The following is a 27,866-nucleotide window of genomic DNA, read 5'->3' on the forward strand; positions in this document are numbered from 1 at the left end:
TGAAGAATTGATCTCTGCTTGATTATTATTTACATTGTAGATGTGGACTTTTTTTCATTATTTGTTTTATATGGGATTGTTTGATTATCACAAAAGGACATACAAATATTTTTGCAGCACTGAGTTATTGATGCCAATATCCTGATTGGACTTTTTGGTACTATTTATTAGTCATATTTATTTATTAGCTACATAAAAGTATGCATTTTTTGAATTGTGAGATTATATGTATATGCTGGTTTTTGGGTTGCGATGCACTCATATTATTTTTATCTTCCTTTTGTGGTGTGTTACACAATTAGGTGTTGGCTGCAACCCTTATCTATCACTTTTATATTAGTTATTATATTCACAATTTGGTAGTGCAGGAGCATTATCTGTTACATAATAGTAATTTTTTACTTCTCTTTTTTTTAATTCCCTATTATGGAGTACAGTACAGGACACAGGTCCCTCCCTTCTCTCCTCTGTGATTACGTTGCTGCTTGCTAAAAAAAAAAAACGAGCTTCACAGAGTGGGCGAGGTTGTATGAGTACTCTAGGGGTTTCCCCTGCAAAGTTTCGCCAGTATTCAGTCACCTAAAGGTAGTGGCATATTACCCATGGACTAAGGCCACATTCACACATTAGTGTTCCGGGAACACGCACAGAAGGGTGCATTTCTGAAAACAACACCAAAATGCTCATTGCACTTCCTGTGGAAATTGTTCTTAATGGCGTTCTAAACATGGGTAGCAGTAGTGCATTTTGTTGTGTGACAGAATGTGCAAGGCTCACTGCAAAAAGAAGGGTGCAGGAGCTACTTTGGCACATTTGTCGCAGGCAGGGCGTTTTTTACACACATTTAAAAAAATTATTTTGGCCCTTAAGATAACACAAACCCCCAAACATATATTTTATGTCACACGATATTACCACAAAGGAAACATAAAAAGTTCAGTAAAAAATACACTTTGGGGCACACAAATGCATAAATTACCCAATTTTTTGGTAAAATATAAAAGACGAGGTGGGGCTGCACTTAAATAGATACCAAACATGTCAAACCTTAAATTTGCATGCACCCATGAAATGGCGACAAACTGGGATGTAACTTTTTTTTTTCTTTTTTTTGCAAAATAATTTGCTGTTATTTTTTTTTAAACTTTTTTTTTCTTAGGTTACAGGTTCTCTTTAATGAGACATCTGGGGTCTAAAAGATGCTGGATGTCTCCCCTGTGCTCCACTGAATCTAATGCAGTACAGATTGCATTAGATTTTTTCCTGGCCATGATGGCTGGGGCACTGACGGAGGGACATTTACATGTTGCTTCTGGGTCACCAGCCAGTAGGGGAGGAGAGCGGCTCAGCTCCCTACCCCCCAAACGGTGGTACCCGCTATGACGGTTTCGGGCCCACATATGGGCAAGACGGCGCCTGGAATACATGGTGGGAGAGGGGAGAGCTGGTGGTCATTACTGGGGCACCTGCAGAGGCATCAAACTGCTTGCATCTGACATCCAGAAGTCACTTGTGAGGTGTACGCACAATCCCGGTGGCTGCAGCTATCGGGAGTGTGTGAAAAAAAAATCCCCTGTTAGGTCTGGATGACGTACAGACCTGTCAGCGAAAGGGTTTATGGGAATGGGTTATGCTATTGAGTGACAAACGTGGAAAAAAAAATGTGTCGCACCAGTGTGAATGGGGCCTTAAGAATACGCTCACATGTCCTGTACTGTGCGCCAAGATGTGAAATTTTCAGGAAAGTCAAAATTCCTGTTTTTGGGGGTTTTTTTCAGGTAATGCACACCTGTTTAATAGGTTTATAATGCTGTGAGGAGCAGTAAGATAGGTGTGGTGGGATCATGTTTAAGGTCTGCCTTGGTCCTGTTTGGCTGTTAGTGTCAGCAGTAGTAGGCTAGCTTTTGGGAGTCGGCATACATGCTTGTTGGATGCACACAGCGACATAACTTTTCCCTCTGGCTTGTCTTGCTCTCGGTTTGTTCCCTTGTGTACTGTATATGTATTTTAAATGTCTCCAGAACATCTTGTTTTGTATTGAGTAAGGAAGGCTTAAAACACTGCCAGGGTCTTATTGCTGTGCCTACTGGGTAGATCTACCCTTTTATTTTTGTCACCATAACAGATAGTGATGAGATACCAAAGTGTTAAAGTTGTTACCAGAACAGAAGGTGAAGGTAGATCTTCCAAAAGGTGAATTTTCATCTCTTTTTAGAGATTTGCTCACTTTGTTACATCTGCAGGACAGAAAGTGAAGCAAGATCTACCCAATGTTACACATAAAAAAAACCTGATCTTTGTGTACTCTATTGAAAACTATATAAAAAAAAAAAGTTCTCTCCTGATTATTTTGCCTTTCCCATTTTGCTCCTTTGCAGCATTTATTTGTCCCATGAACGGCTGTGCAGTTCAGAGACACCAATGTATACTGGAGTTTACTGAAGCTTATGTACATTTTGTAAAGCCATAGGCCATAGATAGATCTAATTTCAGCGGGGACCGGGCAAAATTCTATCCTCCTATGGGTAGGCTGGTTGTACTGAAGTCGATCCATCGATTGATATCTGTCCTAAGTCTGAACTAAAGTCAAAGGAAGTTCCAATAAAACTGAAATCTGTTATGCTGATGTTCTTGTAGTAGTTGCACAATGTCTCCACATCCATCTTCCGTTTGCCCATTACTTGGGAAACCTAATAACAGCCAGTAAAGTGCAGTAGTTTCCAGAGGGAAAGCGGATGTGACAACTAGATGGTGGTGTGTGGACCTGATAAAATCAAGAGTCTACAACAGGGGTGTCAAACGGTGGTCTTCCAGCTGTTGCGAATCTACAAGTCCCATCATGCCTCTGCCTTTGGGAGTCATGCTTGTAACTGTCAATCTTGCAATGCCTCATGGGACTTGTAGTTTGGCAACAGCTGCAGTTTGATACCCATGGTCTACAAGGATGCATTTACTTTTTATTATCTGTTAGCAGCGCTACATCACATATTATTAGCATTTATGTAGGAGGTGCACAAATAAAACATCAGCGCAACAAACTCACCAACCTCCTGTGTATACTAGTGCTGCTGACACTTACATGCGTTTCCACACACAAATAGATATGTCATATATTAGTGCCTTGCGTATAACCCTATATCCTTCTATATATCAAAACATCCAGAAGATGTGATAATTAAACACTTATGAATGCAATGATTACAACTTTAAGTCGGGCAGCACAGTGGCTAAATGGTTAGCACTTCTGCCTGGCAGTACTAGGGTCGTTGGTTCGAATCCCAACGCTGGCACCACCTGCCTGGAGTTTGCATCTTCTCCCTGTGACTGCGTGGGTTTCCTCCGGGTACTCCGGTTTCCTCCCATTTAGACAGGAGCCAATTCACTGGTAGGTGAATTGGCTCCTGTCTAAATTGTCATTAGTATGTGTATGTATGAATGTGAGTTAGGGACCTTAGATTGTACACCCCTTGAGGGTCAGGGACTGATGTGAATGTACAATATATATGTAAAGCGCTGCGTAAATTGATGGCGCTATATAAGTACCTGAAATAATAAGTCCTTCATATGTGGTTTTATCTGTGCATATATGATTTATTGCCAAACAGGTGCTCTTTATGCCTTATATCCACATGTATTCTTAATGGTGCTCCTCCACCAGAGACATACATATATACTCTCACCTCCTTATATGACCCAAATTGCATAGGCATTTCCCTTTTAATCCGGGCAGGTATATTGTATGGTTGGCTCCACTCTCCTCCTCACTCCTCTGCAAATGGTCTCATCCCCTCTTTATTCCACATATCCTTTGGTCGCACAGGAACTCCTAACCTTGCGCATTACCTCAGTGAGTAAAGGGTGAATTTATTGAATTGAGATATATACTCACAAAAGTAGCAATAATACAAGCATATAAAATCCAACATCAGCGCACTGGATTATCAGACACGTGCGGGTCCCATCGAGGGGAGACTCTCAGGATGAAGCTGACGTGTTTCGAAGGGGGATCCTTTCTTCCTTAGAGCTTCGAAACGCGTCAATTTCATCCTGAGAGTCTCCCCTTGATGGAACCCGCACGTGTCTGCTGTTCCAGTGCACTGATGTTGGATTTTATATGCTTTTATTATTGCTACTTTTGTGAGTATATATCTCAATTCAATAAATTCACCCTTTACTCACTGAGGTAATGCGCAAGGTTGGTGCGCTCTTACTTTTGTTCTTCATAACAGCTGTTATTGGGCCTTGTGTTAGAGCTGCACAACTTTTGATCGGCTATTAGACGAACTTTCAGTTATGGTTCAACCCGCTGAATTCTGATCTGGGTCTCTGAGTGCAGGAGGTTTTGTTTCTGCTTCCACAGGAGCTCCTCAACTATGCAATTTGGGTCATATTAGGAGGTGAGAGTATATACGCATGTCTCTGGTGGAGGAGCACCTTTAGGAATACATGTGGATATAAGGAATAAATCATATATGCACGGATAAAGTCACATATGAAGGACTTTAAGTTGTAATCATTGTATTCATAAGTGTTTAATTATCACATGTTCTGGATGTTTTGATGTATAGATGGGTATAGGGTTATGTGCACGGAACTAATATATGATATATTTATGTAGAAAGATTTATATCTACCTGAGGCCAGTCATTTCACTGGGTATATGTAAAAGTTTACAACCACTTTAACCTCCATGGCAGTATTCCCGAGTGTAGCTCGGGGTAAAGTTTCAGTACCCCAAGGTACACTTGGGCTTACCATGCGGCACTGCTCCGGCATCTGTTCTTCACTTACCTTGTCCTGCGCTCCCGCGATGTCCCTCCTGCAGTATCCCCGGCATTGTCCTCCGGCTGATGGCGGCATCTGTCATCTGGGTTCCGTTCCCTGCGATGTCGGGACGTATGGGGGATGGAACGGCGGGAAATTTAAAAATGACAAGTGACATTCACTAATTATACTAAAATCACATAGTATAACATTACTGTACCAAACCATTTCACATACATTTTGTCCCGAGTGCTTTGTCCTGTGCCCTGCCTGCATTTTTACCGTTCTTTCTGCCTGGAAACTGAGAAACGTCCACGGCGTCCAAAAAGCGTCCCTTTTTGGACGCCGTTATTCCTAAAAATTACAGGCCTACAATAAAAAAAATACATATTTCCATGCAAAAAAATGTACCACTTTGAGCACAGAAATACTGACATAATCAGACCGCTAGGGAGGTTAAGAAGAAATGTGGAAACTTGTTTTATTGACAGTCGTCTAGAAGAGGATTTACCTCACGTGTGAGAAATTTCATTTTGGTTGTGTCTGCGAACAGACAGTGACACGGGGGAAGATCTCCTCAGTGGGACACAAATGGGGAAAAACGCAAGGGTTTCAAACCTACTTCAAAATGGGAAAAGTTTGGCTTTACATATATTGCTAGTAATACTAAAAACTGTATGACTGAAATAGAGCTTTATATTTTCCTCCTTCCATCTCTTGCACGGCACAAATCAGACTTTTGCTGTCCTGAAACATAACCATAACATCTTTGAAGTAACAGTCATTTCCATGAAATATATCTTTTAAAAATCAGTTTGCACCAAAGACACCAAAGATTCAGGTACATGATTTTTTGTTGGTCCTGGTGCAACAATCACATTAGACCGAATACACCAAATATTTTACGCTGTGGTGTCTAATATTCAGTTTCATATAGCATGATTTCTAATTACTTATCTTTGTGTATGGATAATGAGGGAGGATGTCCATAGTGAGCCAGTCTTGTAAGTATGTCTTTAGGCATCTGGAGAAGGAGTTCAGTATCTTCCTTAGTTCAGTGAGCAGGCAGGTGACACAGGAACACAGTGAAAAATGTGACTGCGCTATGCTTATGACCATGATCAATTCATCAATATCAATAAAAATGACAAATTCATCTGTGCACCACAAGCATAAAAGGACATCTGCATTTGTAATTTTTTTTGTAAAGCGGTTAATCACCGTGTGATATAAAGATCATCAATAATAGTTCATGTGTCAAAATTCCTAAAAAAAAAAAAATCAATGTTCATAGAAATCTCCGTGCAAAGAGAAAAAAAAAGTGTCTCAAATTCACAGTAAAGTGCCATAGTGCTGAAGTGCAGATGAAATCTCAGTGATTCATGAACTTTTATCAATGAATTACATGATTTATTGATGATTAATCACCCCCTTTTTTTTTTTTTTTAAACAAAAATATTTATTGCTGAACTACAGATGTCATTTTGTGTTTGTAGTACCCAGATGAATTTGTAATTTTGACTTATATTGATGATAGTCATAAGCATGGCGCAGTCACATTTTTCACTTTTTTTTTATGGCATTTTAAGCTTTTTAGGGACCGCAGCTGTGGAGAGTTTGGTTAGTGTGTATAGGTTCACTTGGCACAGACGTGCTTGAGAAAAGGTGACACAGGCAGCGAAAAAATTGCAACAGCACATAGTGGTGTCAGCATCCTGGGTGCGCTGTGTGGCAGGGATGTGTAAATCACAAGAGTGACTAAAAATATTACATGTATTTTGGCAGGTAAAAGGTGTGTGTATGTGTATGTATATGTATGTGTGTGTGTGTGTGTGTGTATATATATATATATATATATATATATATATAATCTCTGAAAAGAACAATACCGAGATGATGCCTGTAGCTGCAGGCATCATCCCTGTGTGTATGTATATGTGTGTGTACATATAAACTGAAAAGAACAATACCGCGCTGATGCCTGCATCTGCAGGCATCATCCCGGTGTTTGTGTGTGTGTGTTCATCTCCCTGTAGTTCTGCTTTAAACATTGTGATTTTCTTTCTTTACAGGCATTTATTAGGCGATGTTTAGCTTACCGCAAAGAAGACAGATTTGATGTTCACCAGCTGGCGAATGACGCCTATCTTCTCCCACATATGAGGAGATCCAACTCTTCAGGAAACCTGCACATGTCAGGGCTAGTGGCCTCTCCCACCACACCTACGTCAAGCATCATTTCATACTGATACTCAGATCTCGGCCGGCATGAATCCTCCTACACTAGCTTTCAGGTGCAAGTTTTAGTTTGAAGCCGAAGCAAAGATTTGAGTATTTCTTTTTAATTTTTCCCCATGACAAAGGATGTGTTTGAAGACATTTGTGTGTTCTGGGGGATGTATCTTCTTAGTGTTATTTGTATGATGAGCGAAGACAAGACTGTGAAGACCTCTATCCTATGACTGTAATGTTTGACCTTGGCCTCGGTGTGCTATAAAGCCATTTTCAAGCTACTGGGAATAACCTGGACTCCTGTCTCCTGATCCCTTGTAATATTATAGGTTAGGGGCCTACTTCAAGACGCACGTGAGCTTGAATTTGAAACCAGGTTTGATTGCTGTTCAACATGGAGATTTTTTTTTTTTTTTTTTTCCGTTAGAGGGGACTTTGTAAATATTCTTTGTAATACTAAAACACAATTGGTTGATACTGGAGAGTTTTAGCATGAAGGGTATTTTTCATTATTTACTAAAGCAAATTGAAATCCAAGATTAACATAACACTTGCATAAGGGAACGCTTGCTGCCCAGTCTCGGACAACTGTCGTTGAAACCAAAGCTGAAAGAGAGGGGTAGTCACAGTATATATTTTCTGTATCTTTTTTTTTTTTTTTCATACTTTGAGCCACATATATATTAAGCTTCTGAAGGAAAATGTGGAGGTGTTTCCCATAGCTGCTAAGTTCAATCTGGTACTTGTTTCTAATGGAGGTTAGAAAAGTACAGGGAGAACTTGGTTGCTAAAGATGACACTTCCACATTGCTTTCAGACACTGCACATGAGGACCTGTCACTTTGTTTTATTTTCTGTTGTAAAGCTTTGAGTTGCGCACTCACTTTCAGGATTTTAGGTCTCTATTAATCATTCCACCTAATTACTTGTCCCTTTCTTTTATTTTTTAATTCTTGCACACATCACACATCTAGTAAGGTACCAAAAGCTCTCAAAACTTTCTGAAACGTTTTCTATGCAGGATAATGAGAAATTCCCTTCTATTGCTGGTGTATATTGTTGTACAGATGTCATTTTCAGTTATACATGTGTTTTCAGCAGCTTTTTCCCCCTGTACAAATGTTTGAAAGTTCCTTTTTTTTTTTTTTCCCCCTATTTTATTTTTTTGTCTCCTTGATGGCGCTATCATTTGCTGCTAAAATAACTTCTCATTTTGCAAATCGATAAACTGCTTCTGTAAAAGAAGCTAATCAACCCGCTTAAGGTCCTGGACTCTTCATTAACAAGCATGTGTAACCCATCATAGACAGTACCGTGAGCCTGTTCCTGGTATCTTACATTGGCATGTTGATGATGACATAATAAGGAGGTTTTGTTTGGTCATTTTACCTTTTGGGGAGAGCCTCAATGCAGGAGGCTGTCAGTGTAAAAATACTTTGAATTCCTTCTGCTGGCTTAAAATGGTGTTAGATCACAACCTACATGATTCTTATTATTATTATTTTTTTACTTTCTAATAATCTAGTATGCTAGAACTGATTTTCCAGACCGCTGTACTTCTTTACTGCACAACCGTGAGGCGGCACTTAGCTGACAGAATCGAGCAGCTGTTTCGCCGTGTTGTAATAGCTCGACAACCTCTGCAGCATCCAATAGCATTTATAATGTTTTAAAGGCAATTGTGTAATTATGTTCATGTTACAGAAAAAAAGAGGCTGTATTAAGGCAGATAACCATTTAATATTGTACAGTTGACTGTGGCTCTCGTTTCCAATGTTGCGATTTCATTTTTCATTGTACATAAATATACATTAACTGTCTCTTTAAGATGCTGCTGAAATGTAGAGAATGTAGCCAAACAGTAATAAATAATGACATTTAAATTTAAAGTTGCTGTATTTTTTCTTCCCCTTTGTAACCAAAATGAAAAGTGGAACCACTGAAATACAGATGAAGTACTTGGTGCCTGCCCAGAAATTCAGTTTTTTATCCTTACACTTTTTTGCTGCATCAGGCCATCCTACTCATTTTGTAGGTCAGCTGGGGAAACCCCTTTGCCCATACATTAGGGTAAAAAAAACTTGCGCTCAGCTCTCTGGTGGCCTGTGTCCCCTATTCCGGATCTGCAATTTCCGTCAATCCCTTCAGCATTCTGTACTTTCAGGAGTGTCAGATCACTGTGCCCCCCCACCCCTTAGAGGCTGCAGTGCTAGACAAAAGGTAAGGGGACAAAAGGTGCTTCAGCACGGATTATAATCTCTACTGCAGGGAACTGGTCTTTAGGACTTTCCTTTTACACGGACCATTTTGCTTCAAGGCAAGAGATACATTCCCAAGGATGCCCACTGCAGGGTCCTTGCTGTTTCTCACATACAGAAAGCCTGGTGTATGTTGGTCAGCGCAGATGCACAGCCCGGCAATCTGTCCGATTTAAACCTGCATCACAAGATGAATATGATTGATGAGATACAGCAAGCAGAGAGAGTTCCACATATTCAGACCCACAACCTCACGTTTGAAGCTGTCCGGAATCTAGCTGCTGTGGATTACAGGGAACTTCAAGTAAGTAAAGTGGAGTGTGCTTGGCCGTTAATGAAAAGGATAGTATAAACAGCTGGAAGCAGAAGCAGTTTCAAATTTATTGCTGCAGAAAGTGTCGCCTCACCGCCACCTGTAGCTTCCTGCATTTCCTCCACAATCTGCAGTCCTTTCTACCCTACAACGTGAATTTCTTTAAATAAGGTGTTGACGCTGATTACCCAAATTACTATACATTGAATGATGCAGGAATTCTAGTAAAATCTGGTGATACTGCTGCAGCATGCCTTGGTTGTGCTAGTATCCTAGGATGATGAATGCCCTCCCAGAATTAGACGACCGTCTTTTGGCTATAGTGTGGTCAGGAAGCAGTTAAATTACATTATATTACAATTTGGCTTGTGTAGCAATTGTTTATACTATGTTGTATATTCATTTTTCTTGTAATTTTTTTCCCCTTAGATCAGGGGTTTCCAGACTATCTAAATAAACGGCTAGCTTACTGTCCATCAGACATGGGGGGGACCAGACTGTGGCCAGTGAGTATACATTGTCTGAGATTTAACAATGTTCTTAAAGAACCGCAAGCGCTCAGAAGGACACTTGAATAAATTGATTGCAAACTTGCAGTGTTCTATGTAAAGTTTGTAAGCAATCCAGTCATTAGTTTAAACACCAAGGAATGTTTATTGTAAAAAATAAAAGTCCAATAATTGTCTCAGATTTGGTGGTCAGTGGGAACATACACTGCTCAAAAAACTTAAAGGAACACTTTTTAATCAGAGTATAGCATCGCATCAGTGAAACTCCTGGGATATTGATCTGGTCCTTTAATCAGTTTTAGCTGCTTTGGTGTTAATTAAATTAACAGGTGCACTAGATAGGCAACAATGAGCCGACCCCAAAAACAGGAATGGTGTTACAAGTGGAGACCACTGACATTGTTTCCCTACTCATCTTTTCTGACTGTTTTTCACTTGTTTTGCATTTGGCTAGGGTCAGTGTCACTACTGGTAACATGAGGCGATACCTGGACCCTACAGAGGTTGCACAGGCAGTCCAACTCCTCCAGGATGGCACATCAATACGAGCCATTGCCATAAGGTTTGCTGTGTCTCCCAGCACAGTCTCAAGAGCATGAAGGAGATTCTAGGAGACAGGCAGTTACTCTAGGAGAGCTGGACAGGGCTGTAGAAGGTCCTTAACCCATCAACAGGACCGGTATCTGCTCCTTTGTGCAAGGAGGAACAGGATGAGCACTGCCAGAGCCCTACAAAATGACCTCCAGCAGGCCACTGGTGTGAATGTCTCTGAACAAACAATCAGAAACAGACTTCATGAGGGTGTCCTGAGGGCTTGATGTCCTCTAGTGCGCCCTGTGCTCACTGCCTGGCAACATGGAGCTCGACTGGCATTTGCCATTGAACACCAGAATTGGCAGATCCATCACTGGCGCCCTGTGCTTTTCACAGATGAGAGCAGGTTCACCCTGAGCACATGTGACAGACGTGAAAGGGTCTGGAGAAGCTGTGGAGAACGTTATGCTGCCTGTAACATCATTCAGCATGACCGTTTTGGTGGTGGGTCAGTGATGGTCTGGGGAGGCATATCCATGGAGGGACGCACAGACCTCTACAGGCTAGACAATGGCACCTTGACTGCCATTAGGTATGGGGATGAAATCCTTGGACCCATTGTCAGACCCTATGCTGGTGCAGTGGGTCCTGGGTTCCTTCTGGTGCACGACAATGCCCGGCCTCGTGGCGAGAGTATGCAGGCAGTTCTTGGAGGATGAAGGAATTGATACCATTGAATGGCCCCCACGCTCGCCTGACCTAAACCTAATCGAACACCTCTGGGATATCTTGTTTCGATCCATCTGACACCACCATGGTGCACATTAGACTGTCCAGGAGCTCATTGATGCCTTGGTCCAGATCTGGGCAGAAATTACTCGGGAGACCATCTGGCATCTCATTAGGAGCATGCTCCGACGTCAGGCATGCATACAAGCACGTGGGTGCCATACAAACTACTGAGTACCATTTTTGCGTTGCTGCAATGAAATTTCAGCAAAATGGACTAGCCTGCTGCATCATTTTTTCACTTTTGATTTTCTGGGTGTCTTTGAATTCAGTCCTCTGTAGGTTTATAATTTTCATTTCCATAAAACGATGGGGCATCCTTGTGCTCCTAACACATTACCAAGTCCATATCAGTATAGATATCCAGCATGAGATTTGAGATTTTTCCCCATTGAGACTCAATATGTTTTCAAGTGTTCCTTTAATTTTTTTGGCCAGTGTAAAAAATTACATTATTGGTGTTGGTGGGAGGACTAAGGCCCCATTGTTGGTTTCAATGGGATGAATAGTGCCCCATTGTTGGTGTCAGTGGGATGAATAGTGCCCCATCATTGGTGTCAGTGGGATGAATAGTGCCCCATCGTTGGTGTCAGTGGGATGAATAGTGCCACATCATTGGTGTCGGTGGAATGAATAGTGGCCCATCGTTTGTGTCGGTGGGATGAATAGTGGCCCATCGTTTGTGTCGGTGGGATGAATAGTGCCCCATCGTTTGTGTCGGTGGGATGAATAGTGCCCCATCGTTTGTGTCGGTGGGATGAATAGTGCCCCATCGTTGGTGTCGGTGGGATGAATAGTGCCCCATCGTTTGTGTCGGTGGGATGAATAGCGCCCCATCGTTGGTGTCGGTGGGATGAATAGCGCCCCATCGTTGGTGTCGGTGGGATGAATAGCGCCCCATCGTTGGTGTCGGGATGAATAGCGCCCCATCGTTGGTGTCGGTGGGATGAATAGCGCCCCATCGTTGGTGTCGGTGGGATGAATAGCGCCCCATCGTTGGTGTCGGTGGGATGAATAGCGCCCCATCGTTGGTGTCGGTGGGATAAATAGCGCCCCATCATTGGTGTCGGTGGGATGAATAGCGCCCCATCGTTGGTGTCGGTGGGATGAATAGCGCCCCATCGTTGGTGTCGGTGGGATGAATAGCGCCCCATCGTTGGTGTCGGTGGGATGAATAGCGCCCCATCGTTGGTGTCTGTGGGATGAATAGCGCCCCATCGTTGGTGTCGGTGGGATGAATAGCGCCCCATCGTTGGTGTCGGTGGGATGAATAGCGCCCCATCGTTTGTGTCGGTGGGATGAATAGCGCCCCATCGTTGGTGTCGGTGGGATGAATAGCGCCCCATCGTTGGTGTCGGTGGGATGAATAGCGCCCCATCGTTGGTGTCGGTGGGATGAATAGCGCCCCATCGTTGGTGTCGGTGGGATGAATAGCGCCCCATCGTTGGTGTCGGTGGGATGAATAGCGCCCCATCGTTGGTGTCGGTGGGATGAATAGCGCCCCATCGTTGGTGTCTGTGGGATGAATAGCGCCCCATCATTGGTGTCAGTGGGATGAATAGTGCCCCATCATTGGTGTCAGTGGGATGAATAGTTCCTCATATTAGTTGTAGGAACAGTACACAAAGGGCCAGACAAAGGCAAGCAAAGGGCCTACTGCTTTAGGTTTATGTGAGACTCGTTCTTACCACAATTATGGACTATTTTGTGGCTACATGGACTGTAAGCTCACCCCAATATTCAGCATTATGCAGCCAAGCCCATTATTGGTGCAGCCCATTCTGCACACGTCGTTTTTATCCCAAGGCATCACGCTTTCTCAAGTTCCAAAGCTGGGAGGTGCAGTATGACATTTTGGTGTACATACACTATAAAGGAAATCTGAACTGAGAGGTAAGTGCAAGGTTGGCTTCTTTATGAAATGCTACTTATCTGGCTGGCTTCTGTATGTTCAGTATGTCACTGATATAGAGGAAACTTGCACCAAATTAAGCCCAAATTCCTGATCTGCATATTTATTTTAGGCCAGCAACTTCTAATGTACTGAAGCCACTGGATCATGACAATGACAGCCAGGATATTGGCATTGTCTGTACTTTTAATGAATGCAGAACATGACCAAAGGATGTTTTTTAAGTTGATGTAAATGCATGAATGACTGGTAGGCTAGGGAGGGTCCTGGGCAAAGGTCAGCTGGAAAAGGTGATGTGTAAACAAAACATTTCATGGAATGGTTGTATAATGTCACTGACCTTCCCCCAGCAACACTGTGAAACAGATTGCATTTTATGTGAAATATAATAGCTTGCTATTGCCATTGTGACCTGGGGGTCAAATAACAGAATCAAAGTATGAACCTAATCTGGATTTGTGAATGTCACCGAGACGTAATAAAATGGTTCATGTGTCACTAAAGGTAGTTTGATTCCAGCAGATGAGTAAGTGCCGCTAGTCATTATTTCTATGATCACCCTCAGAAGGAAAATAAAGGCTGTCTGTCAGTGTCAGGGGATTTGGCAAGTTGCAGCTTTGTTCAAGTAAGAAATATTTCTGTTCAGAAGCCCTCTCAAGCCTTGTTGACATTTGTTGGATGCAGAATATTATCCAGAGCAGTTTGTTGTAGGGGAAGTGTGACACTATGAACCCTGTCCCTCTGGGAGTAGACATGGAAAATATTGGGCAGCTGCAGCTTGAATGCTGCTTGTGATGTCTGCTCCATCCCATATGGAAGAAAAATATATTTTAAAAATATTCTTCCCAAATATACTGACCTATATTTGGGAAACAATCTGAAGAATATATTTTAAAAAATACATATTTTTAAAAATATTTTTCATATATTTTTAATATATAAAAACCGCATTTCAACATGCAGTGTGTGTGTATGTATGTGTATATATATCTCAATCATGTCGAAATGCGTTTTTTTATATATTAAAAACATTTTTTAAATATACTCTTTAGATTTTTTTTACATTTAAAAAAAGGCATTTTAACATATATTTTTACATATACGTTTAAATGCATTCCAAAAATGTATATTTGTATTTTTAAAGACATACAGTATATTTGAAGTGTATGTATATGTGTGTATGTGTATATATATATGTATGTGTGTGTATATATGTGTGTGTGTATGTATGTATATATATATATATATATATATATATATATATATATATATACTGTATATATATATATATATATATATTTTTTTTAAATATATTGCATATGGCCAAAATTGTAGCATTTCAAATATATTTTTTTCCATGTGGAATCCCAGTCATAGTAATGATGGGCTTTCCAGTTAAGTTGCTGGAGACTGGACTGTGTGATGCAGGACTAAGAAGATTTTGGAAGAGTTCCTGGGCTCGAAGCAAGCTACACAGTTATGATTGGGTGAGAACAGTGTAAGGTCCTGTGTTGACACTTTTATTTGCTTCGTAGGGGTTTTGTATTTCCATACAATTCTACTGAAAAGCAAAATCCACTTGAATCCGCTCAGATGAAGGCCCGCTGCATGTCAAATGTTCCTATCATTGAATTCCTTAAGATCTCAGAATCGTCTCAAACTAATGTAAACTGATACTATCAATTGAAGTCTAATGTGGACACCACCCCTTTAATGAATTTGCAGTCGTTTACTTCATGGCTGGTAAAGTTGAAGACCGGTCTAAACCTAACTAAGTGTAAACCGGCTCCTAAACCCTATGCTAACTATGCTGTAAAAGATGCTTGCCTAGCGGCTGATTTCTGATGACAGAGTGTGCTGACAACAGTGGCAGAGCCTGGGTGATCTGTTGTCCCTCCTCTAACCTGAATCCAATGCTGGGAGCCGATCACAGGACCTGAGCACCCTTTAGATTAGGTAAGTATAAGCATCTTTCCCTTACAGGATGGTTCGTACAGGGCTTAGAATGGGGGTGGGAGCAGGTGTAAGCTTCACTAGGTTCTGACTGGACTTTAACAAGCAACTACTGTATCCTCCTCACCAGACGTGGCCCCAAGATGGCTCTGAAGACTTGCCTGAAAATAAGTGAGTAGGCTTTGTTTACGCTGCTCTGGCTGGTGACTGGGGGTTTCTTTGGAAAGTTTCACCCCTAACCTTTTTACTGTGTGACACTTGTGGGCAGGTTTGGTAAATAAGGCTTAGTCTTAATGTGGTTCTGAAGGCTCAAGGTTTTATACCTTAATACATTCTATACCTTAAGGTAACAAACGTTCTGCGTGCAGCTCGCCGCCAGCTTCCCCTTATACTTACCTGATCCCCAGCTCAATCCAGTGAGGTGCATGAGAGTGATGGCTCTCCCAGGTCTCTTTCATTGGCTCAGAAATCAGTTGGAGCCATTGGCTCCTGCTGCTGTCAGTCGCAGCCAGTGGGCCAATAAGGCAGTGGGGAGGGCAGGGCTGAGCTGCGGTGTATAAATAGATATTCACAGGTGCGTGCGTGGGTCGGTAGTGAGCATTGCTATTGGAGGCACTCGGTGGGGGGAGGAGCCAGGACCTCCGGCAGGGGACCCAAAAAGAAGAGGATCGGGGCTGTGCTGTGCAAAACCATTGCACAGAGCAGGTATGTGTAACATGTTTGTCTTTTTTTTTTTTTTTTTTTTTAACAACCTTTACAATCACTGAGCAAGCCATACATTTAAGTAGTTATCTTTCCTGCAACAATGGGTAGACCTCTATGGAACGTTCTCACTGCATACATGTCACAGTTGAGACAGTCTGCTTACCCTGACCCTCTGCTGTGGGACACAGTTACATTTTGTGAACACCTTACCAGCGCAGCACTCAGGTCAAGTCCTCATTCACCCTAGCTACAGGTATTGTGGAGAAACTCATAATTGACATCAGTGAAATGTTTTTAATTTCTTTCTATTGCACCCAAATCTTGGCAGCCTGTTGGCTGGTGTTGCTGTTAGAGACAGGCTAAAAAAAAACAAAAACAAAACATCAGTTTTTTTTCCCCCACTTTGGGTTCCGTTTTTAAAGGACTGAGCAGGCTGCTCTTTCTTGCAGACGAGATATGCTATGACATGCTATTAAATGATAGAGAAGCATCTATTTCTCTAAGGAACATTGCTCACTCCCTTGAGTACATTTCCTGGTCTGTTGCTATAGTTTACATGGGTAGTGAAGGATGTTTCCCTCCTGCTTTTATTTTTATGTACTGCTTTGCTACATTAAGGCCGCAAAGCAGAAGTGGGGATCTAGCCTCTGGGAGGCCGGCCTGACCTCCCTTTCATTTTTTTAACTTGGTTTTAAAATCCATAAGCAAGTCAGAGCAACACCACAGGCTGCTGGATATTACTAGCATTGTTTCCAATTTGAACTCGGTAAAAAGGCTTTCAGGACTAGTACAAAAACATCCTACTTTTACATTGTTGTAGGTAACCACTTGCCGAATGCACTATAGCCGAAAGACAGCTACAGCACAGTCATCCGGTTCTGGGAGGGCGTCGATAGTCCTCCTGCAGTGCTCATGGGGTGTGCTCTGTGAATCACAGATCAGGGTAAAGGGCCAATCACAATAGTCCTTAACTGTTGTGATTGGACACAGCTGATCACATAGTAGTCTGCATTCCTTTCCTCTCACACTTTGTCAATGGGAGAAAAGGAGAGCCATTAACCAGCAGGCCTGTCAGGAGATCGTTTTCACTGATAGGCAACAATGATGATCATTGCCCTCATTATCTGTGGCCATCAGAGCCGCCACATCAGTGAAGAAGAAAAATGTCGTATTTTGGTTTTAAAATTTAGCAAATAAGTAAACCATTTTTTTTTCAAAATTTTCAGGGTTTTTTTGGTTTGTTTTTTAGACAGGGCTTTTTTGGTGGTAATTACCACTGGGCTTTTTTAAAAAAAATTCTAAACAAACAAAAAATTAAAATAAAAATTTCATATGGGTAGTGTTGCATCAGCGTGCATTTATCATTCAAAGTGTGACAGCGCTGAAAGCTGCAAATTGGCCTGGACAGGAAGGGTGTAAAAGTGCCCGGTAGGCAAATGGTTAAAGGTCAACTTCACTTTTAATGAAGAAGTTCTTTCCATAAATCCCCACTGCTCTGAGTGTAGCCGTTTGCAGCTGTACAACATCTGCATGCAGTACATGGCAGCTGGGTCTTCTGCCTATACGTCAGCCCCTTTAATTCCTATGGATGGTCTCGGATAGCTGGGGCTGCCATATGTCAGGACCATCCATAGGTATTAAAGTGGAACTTTCATCAGAAAATTAAGTCCTGCTAGATCACTTTATGCTGGCCCCTTTTGCAGGTATAGCCAAGTAAAACATAAAAATAAGTGTCTATACTGTTTGAAATCCAGTAATGCACTGTCTTACCTTGCTCTGCACATGCTCAGTTGTTCTCTGTTGCTAATTGTAGAGGCTGATCTGCTTACAACCTAAAGATTTACTGCTGATTGGAGGCTGTGGGCTTCAACAAAATGGCAGCCTCCAGCAAGCAGAAACTGTAGCAATGCTGGAGCCAATTTACAGCACTCACTAATTTTGGTAGCATAATATTAATGTGGAATGTTTGTTCCTTGCAAAACATTATTTTTATCACGTTTTTGTGGGTAAAGTTCCACTTTAATGGAACTGCAGTGTTTTCCATAGAACCCATGTTGCAGGGCACGGCCATACACTGAAAAACTAAAAGTGAAATTGTCTATTTGAGATTTCTTTTGTTATCATACCAGCATCTATATTGCTCAACAAGACAGCACGGTAACCAGCATGTGGAAGCAATAGTGCTAGATTATTTCTTTCTGCAGAAAACTCTTGTGTTCTTTTTTTATTTCATTCTTCTTCATGTGTTCAGCTGCTATATGATGGGGATTCCGCAAGTAGTAATTGTTTTGTCCCAGAAAGAATTGCGCTTAAAAAAATTGCATGGCCAGTGTAGATACAGATAATGTCCTTTAGACCAGATGCTGTTTATTTTTGTCAGCTATTATAACCTTAATATGCTAAACTGTTTAACTACTTGTCCTTCTGAGGCTTCCCCCCCCCCCCCCCCCTTCCTGACTAGGCTGTTTTTTTTGTTTTTTTTAACTGAAAATTGCGCGGTCATGCAACACCGCACCCAAATGAAATGTGTGTCCTTTTTTTCTCACGAATTGAGCTTTCGTTTGGTATTTGATCACCAGTGCGTTTTATTTAAAAAAAAAAATTGTAAGGAAAAAAAAAACATTTTTGACTTTGTGCTATTAAACATGTCCAGTAAAAAAAAAAAAAAAAATCCCAGTATGTGTAAATTAATTGGTTTGTGAAATTTATAGTGTTTACAAATGGTGGTATAGATACTGGAAATTATTTTTTTTTCCCACTAGTAATGGTGGCGATCAGTAACTTATAGCGGGACTGCGGTAGACATTCTGACACGTGGAGGAACTGACTTGGTATCACTGACACCAATACAGTGATCAGTGCTATAAAAAAAAAAAAAAAAGCATTGACACTGTACTAATGGCACTGGGCAGGAGATTCTCAGTAATCACTGAACAGGACCCAGTGGTTGTCAGTCGCAAATGGTGGCGCAGGTAGGGTGCTTGCTCGCACCTTCTACTCGGAAATGCAAAATCATGTATGTGTGTATATATATATATATATATATATATATATATATATATATATATATACACACACACACACGTGAGTTTGCGCACCCGTGCCACCCTGTAGCAATATTTCTGCTATGGGGCGGTTGGGAAGCGGTTAACTAAAGAGCAGGGCCCTTGAACCCCTCATGTATTATTGTACTGTATTGTCTCATGTTCTGTCCCCCTCGCTATTGTACAGGGCTGAGCATACCCTTTGGTGCTATATAAATACTGTATAATAATGTATAAACCATTTACAAATACTACAAGGTTGTGCTGTCTTGTAGATGTCACCACCTAGGGGTAAGTAGTAAAAAAAGGCCTCTGATTAGGTCTATGATGGAACTTTCTCACAGCTGCCTAAAGTGTATGTCAAGGCAAAAAATGCAGTATCTCTTCAATACATGCACATTTCCTGTGTCTTATCTCTTTAAGGACCCTACAATTAGACTTTAAAAAAAAAAAAAAGGTATACGATTATAAATACCTTTCTCCCAATGGATTTATGGTAAAGTCAGGTTATTATGCTGAGGTCCTAATGAGTCAAAACTGCAAATCAAGGATTCCCCATGGAAGTGGGAATGGTCTGTTCTGGGGAACCAGATAGAAGCAAAAGCCCTACAGGCTGTTGTCTTTTTAAATGGGGATTTGCACTCAGTACCCTCACCTGACAGTCACAGCTACCAGTGCAGACAACCTACAAAGCCTAGCCCAGAACCTTCAGCCATTAAGACCTTCTGAAGGTTTCTACGAGTCCAGAAAACCGACCCACTTGAGGGTAGGAGCATTCCACAGTAGGGATTCTAAGAAGAGGTGGTAAGATAGATATATAGTCCAGTGCTTTTAACAGCACAAAAAGGCTCTGGAGGATACGGCAAAGTCAGCATCTAATGCCTGCATCTATGACAGGAAAAGATGGCCACCGATTCAACAATTCCCTCTCTAATAGAAACATTTCTGACACTCAAATGGGGCCTAGGAACCTTTTGGGGTGTTTCAATTTCTCACACAGGAAATAGTGGATGTATCAGGAACTCTAACAGTGGGTTCATCATCTATTATGTCTGAAACCCCTGTAAATCTGAGTCAGCTTGCAGTCACCTGAAGACTGTCACACCAAATGTAGACGTCTTGAATCTAAATCAAAGAACATAACAAGGGCTATCAGCCCAACAGGTGCAGCAAACACAGGACAGCTGACAACTTGCTGATAAACACGTTTTTCTGCACTTATCAGATATAACAAATTTCTTCCAATGGTACATTTAACACATCAAAAAGGGAGCAAAGAAAACTGTCACTGTTGGGGCTACACACACATAGATATAATGAATGTTTTATTCAGTATGTCACTAGTATTAAAACTATTTTTCTGTGCCCCTCCTGTAAGTTTTATGACCTGTTGATCCTATTAGTAGATCTGCTATTTTCCACTTACTTTAAGGCCTTGTTCACACAGCGTTTATAAAAGCAAATGTGTAAAAAAAAAGTTTTTGCAAGCCCTTCTCAAGCCGGTTGGTTGGAGCCTTTAGAGCCATCTTCAGCTCCTGTTGAGAAGTTTACACAGATAATAAATTGCTGTAACTTTAAAAGCCTGCTAGCAGCTTGTTTAACCCCATGGCGCTGACGTCACACAAATATGCAGCCTCACTGAAATGGGCTTTTTTTTTCTTCCTTACCTAGATCAAGGTTTGATCTAATTCAGTGCCAGGGTTAGCGTTTGGGTCAGGGACAAAAGGTCAGGTGTTTATTTTGTTTGTTTTTAATTGCTATCAGTGTGTTTTAGGTAAAATATGGTATCGCTGCAATCAAGAGCTGGAAAATTTATTTTGGGTTTTTGTTTGGTGGTAGGTTATGGGAGTAACAAGAACACAGCTAAATTGTTTTTCACTATTTTGGGCTGGTTTTCCTTGGATAATTAAAAAAAGAAAAAATAAATCAGGGGATATTACCATTTACCACCAAATGAAAGCTCAATTTGTTCTAAAAACGCAGTATAATTCACCTGGATGTACAAAGTAGTTGTGATGAAATGTACAAAGTTTTTACTCAGGCTTTAAGATTTGTTTTACTCTTAGGTGTGAAGGGGTTAAATGACCTTCATGTAGTGCTGCAGATCCCTAAAGCTAGGTTCACACCTATGCAGTTGGCATTTGATCTGTTTCTACGTTGCATTTTTATAATAAATTTTCAAAACATCTTATGCTTTTCTGCAACGTTTCAATTGAAGTCTATAGAACTAAAAATGCAACTTTTTCCAGTAAAAAAAAAAAAAAAAAAAAGTCCCTGACCCTTTCCAAAAAAACACCGGGTGAAAACACTGAAATGTGAACGTGTCCCATAGGCAATCATGTTAAATGGACTGTAGTGTGTTTTTGCAAACCGCTTAGATGTGAACCCTCCTAGCATTGACCAGGTCTGTGAGCTTACTGAGTGCAGACCACCTCGCACCAAAGTTGCACCTAGGGCAAAGTATTTTTCCAGTGCAGAACTGCTGCCCCAGGAAACTGAAGGTTGTTCGTACCAAGTCTATCTGAATATCCATGTAGTCAGATTTAAATGTAGGAGTGTTAGGTATGCATCGGAATAACAAGGGTGAAGAAATGATTGCAAAGACAGCAAGCCAAAATAGTGTAAAATTCCAGTAATTTATTGCTGTATTTATATCGCAGCTCTTAAACGCTTTAGTTTAAAATGGTAACATTTATAGATAGCTCTTCTCTTACATGTCATGTACAGATAGATCTCAGAGTAAAAGCAGCTTCTCCATAGTACTGGCCTACAGCAATAGCTAGGGATGTAGCAGTGAATTGCTGCCCTGCAGAGTGGGTGACACAGAGAACCATACACACATTTGGAGTGCACGTGCCGTAACCCTTTCATAAAGGCTCCTCCTGGAAACTTATTTACTCTAAAATAATTTACATCTGTGCCAGCATTTGGCAACTCTCCCACCTGTAATTTTCACCTTCAGTCACTTTATTTCACCATACCTAAATTTCTCTTTATTTACAGATCTCCTACATTAGGTACAAACTAGTATGAAAGTAATGACTGTTTGCATTTGGAAACACATGTGGCTGAATAAATACACCGAGCCAGCCTGGATCCTTGTTATGAGGACTCTGCGACTGTTGCTTCTGTGCTACGAACAGTAACTTTCTCCGTTGGTGGGAGGTCTGCACTGCCCAGCTCTTCAGCCGTGGATGTGGCGTTTTCTGTGAGGGGTGCAGTGATGTGGTCCAGCAGTGATGGGGCTAGATCACCAGAGATCGGTGCCAGGGGAAACGCTGGAAACTGAGCGTTTACAGAGAGGGGAGGCAGACCTGCCAGATTCAGTGGTGGCAGTGGGCCAAGGGGTGGCAAATGTGACACTGCAAAGAGAAAGTAAAATTTGTCTTAAATTATTTCCATGTACATAGATAACGGGGCATCCACATGACAATTTCATTTTGCTCTAGGCCGATATATGTAACAAAATAGGTGCTGTATAATAGAATACATTTGAAAAATAACAAAAAAGGTTGCAAAGTAAGAAAGGACAAACAGGCTTTTGGCACATCCCCCACACATCTATGGGAATGCAAAACCCACTCAAATTAGGTCAGAAGGTCAACCACAGGTCCTATGCACTTAATGAAGTCTAATGATATCAAACGTGTGTCACGCTGATGCAGTAATCACAAGCCCAAAATCTTATAAAGAGGCATTTACTGTCCCCTCTACCACAGCTAATTTGGCCCTCAGCCGCATATTGAGCCAGTTGTCAATCAGGCAGCTGGGTGGATCCTGACAATATTGACAGGACCCCTCCAGAGCCTGGAGCAGCTAACTCTGTCACAGGAGTACAAAATTAAGTGCACTCCTGGGACCCACAAGAAAATGATGGCCCAAAAAAAAAAAAAAAAAAAAAAAAGCTTTGGCCATACTTCTACATTTAAAGCAACTTGTTATGCCTAAATTCTGGCACTTTCTGGTGGGGTGGAAGCTTTCCCATCTCCTCCACATTCTTGCTGGGCAGTGCGGTGGTCCACTGTAGTGATGAACCATTAGGAATGTGTAAGGAATGGGAAAGCTCAACACTACTAAGATGTCAAAGCTTTGCCAGCCAAAAGGAGACATAAAAGCAGGGACATGGAAGCTGCTGTTAGTATATAGTGTCCAATCTGCTGCTGGTTTTAATCCCTTTGTATGTATAGTTTTAAGTCAACCTCCCTGTACACATTACATATGGACACTAGAACTGCCCTATTTGCATACAAGAGAAAGAGAAATAAAAGCTGAAATTTGAAATCTGACACTGCAGCACCAATTATCTCCCACATTCCCAGGATCTAGTAGGAAAACTTCAGCGGCGAAAAAAAAAAAAAACACAAATTCTGATTGCATAGAAAAGTTGTGAGTGGTGGAGCGATGCTCCAAAGTTAGTAGTCCAGTCAAGGCCTTTATCCAGCAAGGATCTATCACTGCACTTCACATTACCACATTATAACAGTACTGTCAGGTTAGAGACTTATTTTAACCATTAGCCGCCCGGCCAATGGCCGTTTGGCAGCTTGAAAAGCGCTGCAGCTTTCCGGGTGCACGCCATTTGGCGTGCTCCCGCACATGCGCGGTTGCAGAGCAACGCAGCAGTGCGATCTGTCACCGCCCGTGCACCTCGGACACGGCCGATGACAGATCCGAGTACCGGCTCCCGTTGCCGGTACCATGTGACCTGCTGTGACCAATTACAGCAGGTCACATGACAGTTGTATACAATGGATGGCTTCATTCATGATGCCATCCATTGTATACTAGTGCCTAGCTGTGAATGGTCACAGCTAATCACATGCACATGTCATGTGATTAGCTGTGACCAAATCACAGCTAAGCACAAAAAAAAAAAAAAAAAAGTTGAATGAATCGATTTCATTCAGGTAAATGCTTATAGCAAAGTAATTCTTTGCTATAAGCAAATTGTGTAAAAAAAAAACAAAAAAAAAAACTGATCACTTCCCCAAAGTAGTACAGTGTTACTATGGTAACATTGTACTATTTTGGTCATAGTAAAATGAAAAAAAATCTTTAATTTTTTATTACTTTTTTTTTTTTTTTAAATATAATAAAAAAATTTAAAAGAATTAAAAAAATATCTATTTTTTTCCATACTGTCACCAGTCAGTGTCGCTGTTCACCGCCATGCCAGTTATATGATGACGCTGTACTGCACTGGTGACAGTATGTAAAAAAAAAAAAAATAGTGAAAATAATTTTTTTAATTTTCCGAAAAATTATGACAAAAAAATACAACTTCAAAAAACTCGCCATGCCTCCTATGAAGTACGTCGGACTGTCTACTCTGCAAAAAGGGGTCATTTGTGGGATATCTGTACTGTTCTGACATTCTTGGACCTCAAGAAATTAGATTGGCTGTCAGTACTTCAGGATTGATCAATATTCAGATCTATACCATAGTTTGTGAACTCTATAACTTTCCTACAAACTAAAAAATACATCCTAATTTGGGTTATTTTCACCAAAGACATGTAGCAGAATACATCTCGGCCTAAATGTATGAAGAAAAATTATTTATTTGTAAACTTTTATAACAGAAACAAAGAAAAATGTGTTTTTTTTTCAAAATTTTTGGTCTTTTTTTGTTAATTTAGCAAAAAATAAAAACCCCAGCGGTGATTAAATACCACCAAAAGAAAGCTCTAGTTGTGTGAAGAAAATGATCAAATTTTAGTTTGGGTACAATGTTGTATGACCGCGCAATTGTCATTCAAAGTGTGAGAGCGCTGAAACCTGAAAACTGGCCTGGGCAGGAAGGGGGTAAAATTGCACGGTATTGAAACGGTTAAATGAACCTGTCAGGGTTATCAGAGTGTTTAAACACCAATGCAAAATATTTTGCAAACAAAACTCAAAACGAAATGAAATTATAGCAAAATTTCAAACTATCAAGCTTAGTGGCAGCCAAGTCTGTTGCTACTAACCATTCTTTGCTGCTACTTGATCCATATAGAACTTCAACTTCCTTCCAATGAAGGTTTCCAGTGAGATTCTGTCGGGTATCACACAGTATATTTACTTTTACACCTAATGCTAGCTCATTAAAACCAAAAATGTGACTACCTCATCCACATAGAAAACCAGTATATAAGCTAGGATTTCATTTGTAGTCAGCTCAGGCAAGCACTGCTGCAGCTTAGAAATACAACTGCATTATGGAGCAGGGTACTGCACAGCAATATTTTTAAAAAAAAGGGGGGGGGGGGAAATATCAATAGTTTATATTTTCTCCACATTTAGACAGAGATTCCCTCAGCAAGCAGCTCTCTGGAGTAGTGGGCTCCATGTCAGCATATTACCTGCAGGGCCATTTGAGGCTGGAGATAGCTATGGGGCTGTACGAGGACCATTATTCCTGCTGGGATGGAATTCAGAATGATAAAATAACGATGGCGCAAACATCCAGCTTTGTATTCAAGGAAACTGCAGATTGTGAAGCCAAAACACATCAAGGTGTAGGGCCCAATACAATCTTCCTTGAATGCATGCATTTAGTTCTGTAGGATGATACTTTCCAACTCCAGCACAATTGTGCGATGTCACATACAAAGACCTGCCCAGTCCCAGAGATGGGCCATAGCATCTTTCAGCACAGCCAGAACATAGAACATCCGTCATAAGAACTCTTTTATGGAGCATAGTGTGAGACATATGAGAGAAGAAGAAAAAAAAAAAAAAAAAAGAGAGCATAACATGGCAACACAGACACTCCCACCACCATTAATATGTGCTGCTTACAGAAGTATTAAAGATATAAAAGTCACATTAAAAAAGGCAATGGACATACTATTCTGTGTCAAGTCCGGAAGTCCTGGTCGTGGGATGAGGTGGGAAGCGGGCATATTCAGACTGGGCAAATTCTGTAACGTAGGGAGTCCAGTGGATAATGGCATGAGACCTGGAGAAAGACCCAGCAGATAATTACAACACATTCCCAGTCTAAACATACAAAAAATATCCCCATTACAAGGCATTCAAGACTAAAGAATACATATCATGGCAATATACAATATCACAATAACCAATAAAACACACACACAGGTCTGTAATATCAAAATGTTTCAAAGCAGCCTGCTATAAACATTACCTGGCAAAGAGACTGCTGGGTTTAGAGGAACAGAGGCGAGGGAATGATTTATCTGAGGAGCCAAGACAGGAACTGTTGGTAAACCTGGGGAGGAGGAAACACAATGTCAGAGCTATAAAATGAATATTTCTATAGTGGATGGAAACTTATTTACGCTCTGAAATGTATAGAACCTGGTCACCAAGGGAAAAAAAAAAAAATATAGGTTTTAAATATACATAAAATACTAAAATACATTGATTAGAATTACAAAAACATTTGTTTTGCTGTTCAGAAAATAGCAGATGCTACTCATGCACTAGGACACGATTAGTTCAATTTCATACATCACATTGTTGAAATATCTTCAAAGATTGATGAAGAATTCTGAAAAATCACAAACTTCAGTAGTTATTTCAGGATGATAGTCATGACAAAGCAGAGAGTAAGAGATACAAAGACATATAAGTAGCAAGAATTAGAATGTTGGATTGAACGGTTATCTCGCAATTTTGAAGTTTCTTTGGACTGTCACTGCATGTTTTTTAAAGTTTGTTTTCATTATATTCCTGCCTCGCCGCTGGCTATCCCCGCTTCAGTCGATCCTGAATACGGCTGCCAGACTCATTCACCTTTCCAACCGCTCTGTCTCCGCCACCCCCCTCTGCCAATCCCTCCACTGGCTTCCGATTGCGCAACAGATCAAATTCAAAATCCTAACACTGACGTACAAAGCCGTCCACCATACTGCCCCGAACTACATCACTGACCTAATATCCAAGTATCGCCCAGCACGCACACTCCGCTCCTCACAAGACCTCCTTCTCTCTAGTTCCCTGGTCTCCTCCTCCCATGCCCGCCTCCAGGACTTCTCCAGGGTGTCACCCATCCTCTGGAACTCCCTGCCCCAACCCATCAGATTATCACCTACTCTCCTCTCCTTTAGGCGCACCCTGAAAACCCATCTCTTCAGGGAAGCCTACCCCACCCCCTGCTAACTTGCCAACCTTCTCCACTCTTCCTACCACTCCATCCCCCACAGCTATCTCCTCCTGTGCCACCATCCCCTCCCTCCTAGATTGCAAGCTCGAAAGAGCAGGGCCCTCGATCCCCTCATGTATCACATTGTATTGGTCTGTCACATGTTCTGTCCCCATTGTAATGTACAGCAGTGAGCGAACTATTGGCACTTTATAAATACTGTATAATAATAATAATTATATGAGGAGGTAGCGCATCACATTTTTGTTTATTTCATTGAGTGAATACAGCAATCTCTTCCTTCCAGTATTTCATTTGTGGTATAGCTGCACACGAGCCTTTACTTTTTGAAGAATAAGATGGAGAGATTTGCAGCTGCAAGTAGAGATCGGGAGCTTTCTGTGAGGCGCTGGGAACGCACACACTGAAGGCACGTTTGTTTACATCGGGTACACAAGTATGCGGCCTCTCGGAGGCTGGGCCTCTCCCACACATTTGTGTACCATCATACATGTCTAAAGGGGAAAAAAAAAAAAGAAAAAAAGTGCAACACATCCACATATTCTAATATTTGACATCTTACCAAGCACTTGAAAGTACAGAAACATATCTGTTGATCTGTCAGATGTCAAGTGAGCTCCTAACTTCCTGTAGTGAACTGACAACACTCTGCACTGAGATCCCAAGCAGTGTAGTCTTCCCTTCTCAATTTTCTTCTCAAGGATTACAGAACTCATCCTCCTTTCCATGACATGGAGAAA

At 41.2% G+C, this 27,866-nt stretch overlaps 2 protein-coding genes across 5 annotated transcripts in view; one reads left to right on the forward strand and one right to left on the reverse strand.

The window, feature by feature from the left end:
* The window catches only part of TLK1 (tousled like kinase 1), a 326,263-nt gene extending 317,378 nt beyond the window's left edge, over positions 1-8,885 (forward strand). For all 4 annotated transcript variants that reach the window (XM_089690525.1, XM_089690526.1, XM_089690527.1 and 1 more), the window contains one exon: positions 6,837-8,885. In XM_089690525.1, coding sequence (XP_089546651.1) covers positions 6,837-7,013 — 177 coding nt within the window. In that variant the 3' untranslated portion in view covers positions 7,014-8,885. The remainder of the gene's footprint in view (positions 1-6,836) is intronic.
* A 12,745-nt stretch (positions 8,886-21,630) lies between these two features.
* Positions 21,631-27,866, reverse strand: part of GORASP2 (golgi reassembly stacking protein 2) — a 33,331-nt gene continuing 27,095 nt past the window's right edge. Inside the window, exons 8-10 of the mRNA XM_089690529.1 lie at positions 26,146-26,229; positions 25,846-25,956; positions 21,631-22,375 (exon numbers count right to left, since the gene is read on the reverse strand). Coding sequence (XP_089546655.1) covers positions 22,116-22,375; positions 25,846-25,956; positions 26,146-26,229 — 455 coding nt within the window. The 3' untranslated portion in view covers positions 21,631-22,115. The remainder of the gene's footprint in view (positions 22,376-25,845; positions 25,957-26,145; positions 26,230-27,866) is intronic.

This window comes from Staurois parvus, unplaced genomic scaffold, assembly GCF_062004578.1.
Source record: "Staurois parvus isolate SC_StPar_1 unplaced genomic scaffold, SC_StPar_1.0 ptg000530l, whole genome shotgun sequence".
In the NCBI taxonomy this organism is placed as follows: Eukaryota; Metazoa; Chordata; class Amphibia; order Anura; family Ranidae; genus Staurois; species Staurois parvus.